The sequence below is a fragment of the Bactrocera dorsalis genome, chromosome 1 (genome assembly GCF_023373825.1).
Source record: "Bactrocera dorsalis isolate Fly_Bdor chromosome 1, ASM2337382v1, whole genome shotgun sequence".
Taxonomy (NCBI): domain Eukaryota; kingdom Metazoa; phylum Arthropoda; class Insecta; order Diptera; family Tephritidae; genus Bactrocera; species Bactrocera dorsalis.
In genome coordinates this window covers 38,310,710-38,317,012 of record NC_064303.1, presented here as the reverse complement: position 1 = coordinate 38,317,012, position 6,303 = coordinate 38,310,710, and the positions used below count along the sequence as shown (strand labels likewise).

Genomic DNA, 6,303 nt, shown 5'->3' with positions numbered 1-6,303 from the left:
ATATTCATATTCATGCATACATATATTTATGTCTCTTCATATTCTTGCTTATGTGAGACAGAGAACATAATGTATTTTGTACACATTTTCGGTGTCAAAATGAAACAAAATATAACATACTGAACACATAACGACGACCAGACGACAAACGACAAACGAGAGTACGAAAGTGAAATGAAAACAAAACAACGCATGTACACAAAACAACGCAGCTGTCCATTTTGCATGTACACAATTTCGTTGTGGCCATACTAATACCTTGCACTTCAAAGAAATTTTAATATTTTGTTCAAAGTTAATTTTTTTATGCAAAAAATAAGTAAATAGGTATATATTTTTGTTTTAAATTATCAATTGTTATTACAAATGATAAAATAGAGCTATTTTATGCTTTTATTTGTAAAATAACGTAAAGTTTGTAAGAGCTGTGAATAATTTTACATTTTACATATTAGTGGCATCACCACTCTTCCTCATCTCTCTTCTTCATTCTACTGTCGTTGGCAAATAGGAATTAGCGAGAATGACAACTGTCGGCCTACAGTCGTGTTTTCGTGTCGTCGTCAAAATAAGTGTCCATAAGAACGTGTGTAATACATATTTGACAGATGTCGTTTGTCGTCTGTCGTCGTTATGTGTTTAGAGCATAAACAAGCAAAACGAAATTCTTCGTTGGGAGTCTCTTCATATTCTCTTCTTCGGCATATATGCCTTGTCATCATATGCCGTAAATACATATGTATAATTCTGTCTCTTCATATTCTCGGTTAGAATATGTGAGAGAATTGTAAACAATGTTAAAATTGCGAGGCGAATTCCGACCTTACATACAATGTTAACAAATTTTATGTTCTCTGTCTATACTTTTAAGTTCTCTAGCTCTTGCAAATTTGTTTACATGCACACATAATTACATATGTATGTACGTGAATATGCGCGAACGCTTGGTCTTATAATATGTACATATGTTAAATGAAATGTCGTAAATTTGGCAACGCGGTGAGCCTTCTCTATATTATACGTTCTCTGCGTTCGTCTCGCTTGATCACACTTTTCGTTACACGTTCGCCTGATCACACGTTCGCCTGATCACACTTTTCGTCACGCGTTCGTCAGCTTACTCCCCAAGCCAAGCGCGCCTAAAGAAGTTTTACTTCAAAAAGCTAAAGCTAAAGCTAAGCTATTGTTAACAGACTGTGAGATTACTCACCTGCATAACAAGCACTTGCATCAATAGCAATGATTCTCACTGGGCTTGAGCAAAATTTTCCTCAATTTTTTTGGTAAAGTTAATTCTTTTAAAATTATTCCCAACAGTTGCTTTAGTTTTATTAACTAAATTAAATTATGTTTCCGAACGAGGATAAAAATAAAAATTGTACTCCTAAGTATCTATTCATATGCGCCCCTATAGAAAAATGCATATTCAAACAAAGCCAACATAAAACACTTCAAACGCATTTATATTTTTTTTTGCTCATAGCTAATCAGTGTCATTGCGTTCATTCATACCTACATATATACTCACACATGCATCTGCCAGGTCAGTGTAAATACTAATCAATAACACTCAAATACCCGTAATTCAAGTGACGATAGTTCAGATTGGTCACCACACCTGCGTCTACTTGCGATTGTATAATTTAGTGAAGTCTTTCTGATATGTTGCCATTGTGAGGGAATTTCGGTAACTGTACATACAAAGGTAGTAGTCTGGTAACTTATGCCTATTTTCATGACTTCTTTGGAGGGTGGTTTTTTATGAATTATTTTGAATTTTTAGAGTTTTGTTATTTACATATTGAGAATATAAAAAAAAATGTATTTGAAAAAATTTAATACTTTATTACTATTATTATTGTCACTCAAAGGTGGAACCTCAAAAACAAAGTACGTGAGTGGCTCGGGTGATTTTAGCTCTCGATGTTATTTGAAATCAAATATTCTTGTTTATTCTTAATGTCATTCTGGTCGGAACTTCTTCTTCTTTACTGGCGTAGACACCGCTTACGCGATTATAGCTGAGTCAACAACAGCGCGCCAGTCGTTTCTTCTCTTCGTTACGTGGCGCCAATTGGATATTCCAAGCGAAGTCAGGTCCTTCGCCACTTGGTCCTTCCAACGGAGTCGAGTTCTTCCTCTTCCTCTGCTTTTCCCGGCGGGTACTGCGTTGAATACTTTCAGAGCTGGAGTGTTTTCGTCCATCCGTACAACATGACCTAGCCAGCGTAGCCACTGTCTTTTAATTCGCTGAACTATGTCAATGTTGTCGTATATCTCGTACAGCTCATCGTTCCATAGAATGCGATATTCGCCGCGGCCAATGCGCAAAGGACCATAAATCGTTCGCAGAACCTTTCTCTCGAAAACTCGTAACGTCGACTCATCGGTTGTTGTCATCGTCCTAGCCTCTGCACCATATAACAGGACGGGAATTATGAGCGACTTACAGAGCTTGGCTTTTGTTCGTCGAGAGAGGACTTTACTTTTCAATTGCCTACTCAGTCCGAAGTAGCACCTGTTGGCAAGAGTAATCCTGCGTTGGATTCCCAGGCTGACATTGTTGATGGTGTTAATGGTTTTTAAATAGACGAAATTATCTACAAATTCGAAGTTATGACTGTCAACAGTGACGTGAGAGCCAAGTCGCGAGTGCGACGACTGTCCGTTTCATGACAATAGATATTTCGTCCTGACCTCGTTCTCTGCCAGACCCATTTGCGTTGCTTCCTTGTTCAGTCTGGAGAAAGCAGAACTAACGGCGTGGGTGCTGAGGTCGATGACATCAATATCACCGGCATACGCCAGCAGCTGTACCCTTTTATAAAACATTGTACCTGCTCGATTAAGTTCTGCAGCTCAAACTATTTTCTCCAGCAGCAGGTTGAAAAAGTCGCACGTTAGGGAGTCGCCTTGTCTGAAACCTCGTTTGGTATTGAACGGCTCGGAGAGGTCCTTCCCGATCCTGACGGAGCTTTTGGTGTTGCTCAACGTCAGTTTACACAGCCGTATTAATTTTGCGGGGATACCAAATTCAGACATCGCGGCATAAAGGCAGCTCCTTTTCGTGCTGTCGAAAGCAGCTTTAAAATCGACGAAGAGATAGTGTGTGGCGATTCTCTGTCACGGGTCTTTTCCAAGATTTGGCGCATGGTGAATATCTGGTCGGCTGCTGATTTGTCAGGCCTAAAACCACACTGAAAAGGTTCAATCTGTTTGTTGACGATGGGCTTTAATCTTTCACACAATACGCTCGATAGAACCTTATATGCGATGTTAAGGAGGCTTATCCCAGAGTAGTTAGCGCAGATTGTGGGGTCTCCCTTTTTGTGGATTGCGCAGAGCACACTTACATAAATTCCAATTGTTGGGCATAATTTCGTCCAACCATATTTTACAAAGAAGCTGATGCATGCTCCTTATCAGTTCTTCGTCGCCGTGTTTGAATAGCTCGGCCGGCAATCCGTCGGCCCCTGCTGCTTTGTTGTTCTTCAGTCGGGCAATTTCTTCTTCCTGGTCGGGTACTGGAACGTCTGCTCCATCGTCATCGATTGGGGAATCGGGTTCGCAGGGTAGAGAAGTGTTCCTTCCATAATTTAAGTATGGGCATCGGTGGCCAGATCACCTTTGGGGGTTCTACAAGAGTATGCTCCGGTCTTGAAACCATCTGTAAGCCGCCGCATCTTTTCGTAGAATTTTCGAGCATTAATGGTTTCGGTTGCAGCTGTACGTAAGGAGTTTGAAATGCCGTTCCACAGTTCCCTTATACCGAGTTGTTGACGAGTGCTCTCAGAGAGCAGGAGTGCAAGCCGAGTGGAAAATCTTTCGGCTGTCTGTTGTGATTGCAGCTTCTCGACATCGAACCTTCGTTGTTTGTTGGCGTGCGTTTCTTGCTGCACAGAGGCGGGTGCGAATTTTGGCAGCAACAATATAGTGGTCCAAATCGATGTTAGGACCTCGGAGCGCACGCACATCTAAAACACTGGAGACGTGTCTTCCGCCTATCACAACATGATCGATCTGGTTGGTGGTTTTTCGATCCGGAGACAGCCAGGTAGCTTGATGTATCTTCTTATGCTGGAATCTAGTACTACAGATAACCATATTTCGGGCCCCGGCGAAGTCGATCAGCCTCAACCCCTTTGGGGATGTTTCGTCGTGGAGGCTGAATTTACCGACCGTAGTGCCAAAAATGCCTTCTTTGCCCACCCTAGCGTTATAGTCGCCAAACACGATTTTGAAATCGTGGCGGGGGCATCTCTCATAAGTGCGCTCCAAGCACTCATACTCGTAAAAGGCATCTTTGGTCACACCATCCTTCTCTTCCGTCGGGATGTGGGCGCAAATCAGCGATATGTTGAAGAACCTCGCTTTGATGCGGATTGTGGCTAGACGTTCATTCACCGAAGTGAATGATAGTACTCGGCGACGGAGTCTCTCTCCCACCACGAATCCAACACCAAACTTGCGCTCCTTTATATGGCCACTGTAGTAAATGTCACAAGGACCTACTTGTCTCTGTCCTTGTCCCGTCCATCGCATTTCTTGGACGGCGGTGATGTCAGCCTTTATTTTCACGAGGACATCAACCAGCTAGGCAGTGGCACCTTCCCAATTAAGGGACCGGACATTCCAGGTGCATGCCCTCAAATCATAGTCCTTAATTCGTTTGCCATGGTCGTCATCAAAAGGGGGTCTTTCATCCGAGGCTGTTGGTGGTTTTTCATTGGGGGTGTTTTTTTACTTGGCCGGTCCCATAGCCAGCGCACAACCCTTTGGAGGGGATGCTTCGCATTCTCAATTTAGCTCGCCTTCAAACGGAATTTCTTAGGCTACCCAGAGGATACTTGGTCAAAGACCGGAAGTCGTGAGCTGCTTGAGTCATATGTAAAAGAATCGTTTCTGGCCACTCCCAGGTGAATGGCGATCAGAGAACTCTCCTCACTTGCGTGAACTTCTGCACGTGACTCCATCGGAACTACTGAAGTTCAATTTCAAGGGTAAATAACAAAATGGCGAACTTTGGAAAAAAGTCATTTTATTTTATCAAAGAAAGGATTGAAAAATAAAAAATTATGGGAGAAAAAAATTCTCGTAAGTTCCGACGAGAATTACAAGTGCATAGAACAGCTCGTTAAAATTTGAAAGCAATCGGTTCAGTAAAAAAAAAAAGTTAGGACCCGGGCAGTCCTGAAAAACGCATTTAAAGTTCAACAACTCCGAGAGAGAGGACTCCGAGACGCTCTAGGAAACTCGTTATAACTCCCGAAATATTTCGAATTTCTGTCTGAGATTTTTATAGTGCATTTTCAAGACATTGTACAGTGCACTCGCGGTAACGTGAACTAATTAAAGCCAAGAGAGTTCACGTTAGTGAAAATGTTCACGTTAGCGATTGTCGAATTTGAAGACGCAAAATAACTTCAAATTGCTAAATTCAGGATTTTTACACATTTAAATGTAAAAGTATTTTGTTATTGCCATTAGTATGTTCATGGATATGAACATACATATTAAATTGCGAATAAAATTTCACATTAGATTTATTCATTAAAAAGATCCGATATCTTTTTCTGCTGTTTTTTCCTTTCTAATAGCTGAAATACTGCTTTCTCCCTTAAGTGGCTAAGTACACTCATGTCGCTTTGATCAACCATTGCATCTCCAGCCCATTGCAATGCCTTGTTAAAGATTTCAACTGCCTCACTTGCGGCAATTTTCTTTATGGGGTCTTCGGCAATACAATCATCATCGTCACTTTCTTCAATTTCATAGATTTCGGTGGTATCATCAACACAAGGGTCATCGTTCCACTCTCGAACCATTGGCAATGTAAACTCAACCTAAAATAGAAAAAAGTAATAATGATATCAAAGTGTGTCGTAAGACTTCTACCTGAGGACTCAAGTCCTGAAGGAGATCAACTGACATTCGCATTAAAGAGTTTATTTCTGCACTCCATTTGTCTTTCCGGATACTTAATGGAATGTTATATTCAGGGTCCTCCTCGTTTCCCATTAAACTTAAATTTTTTTTCCAACAATTGGCAAGAGTCTCTGTGCTGACCCGATCCCCCGCGACATATAAAAGGGTAACAGCATCTTTCAACGTTACATTTTTCATTTATTCAAGCAAATCTAAGTTTTTTGCTGCTATTGAAGCCAACAAACTGTTTCTGTAATATAACTTCGTTATTTTAATCGCATTTTGATCTATAGGTTGGATAAGAGGGGTGACATAAACATGGCAATTATATTTCCATCTTCAGTTTTTAATTCTGCTTCACTTGAATGAGAGGGAGCG

At 41.0% G+C, this 6,303-nt stretch overlaps 1 protein-coding gene across 1 annotated transcript; it reads right to left on the bottom strand.

Moving 5' to 3' along the window:
• Positions 1-5,374: 5,374 nt before the first annotated feature.
• On the bottom strand, positions 5,375-6,018 carry LOC125775592 (uncharacterized). The gene is made up of 2 exons (XM_049446239.1): positions 5,896-6,018; positions 5,375-5,843 (listed from the first exon to the last, which is right to left on the bottom strand). Exons 1-2 carry the CDS (start codon positions 6,016-6,018, stop codon positions 5,544-5,546), a joined length of 423 nt encoding a protein of 140 aa, XP_049302196.1. The 3' UTR covers positions 5,375-5,543.
• Between the last annotated feature and the right edge of the window lie 285 nt (positions 6,019-6,303).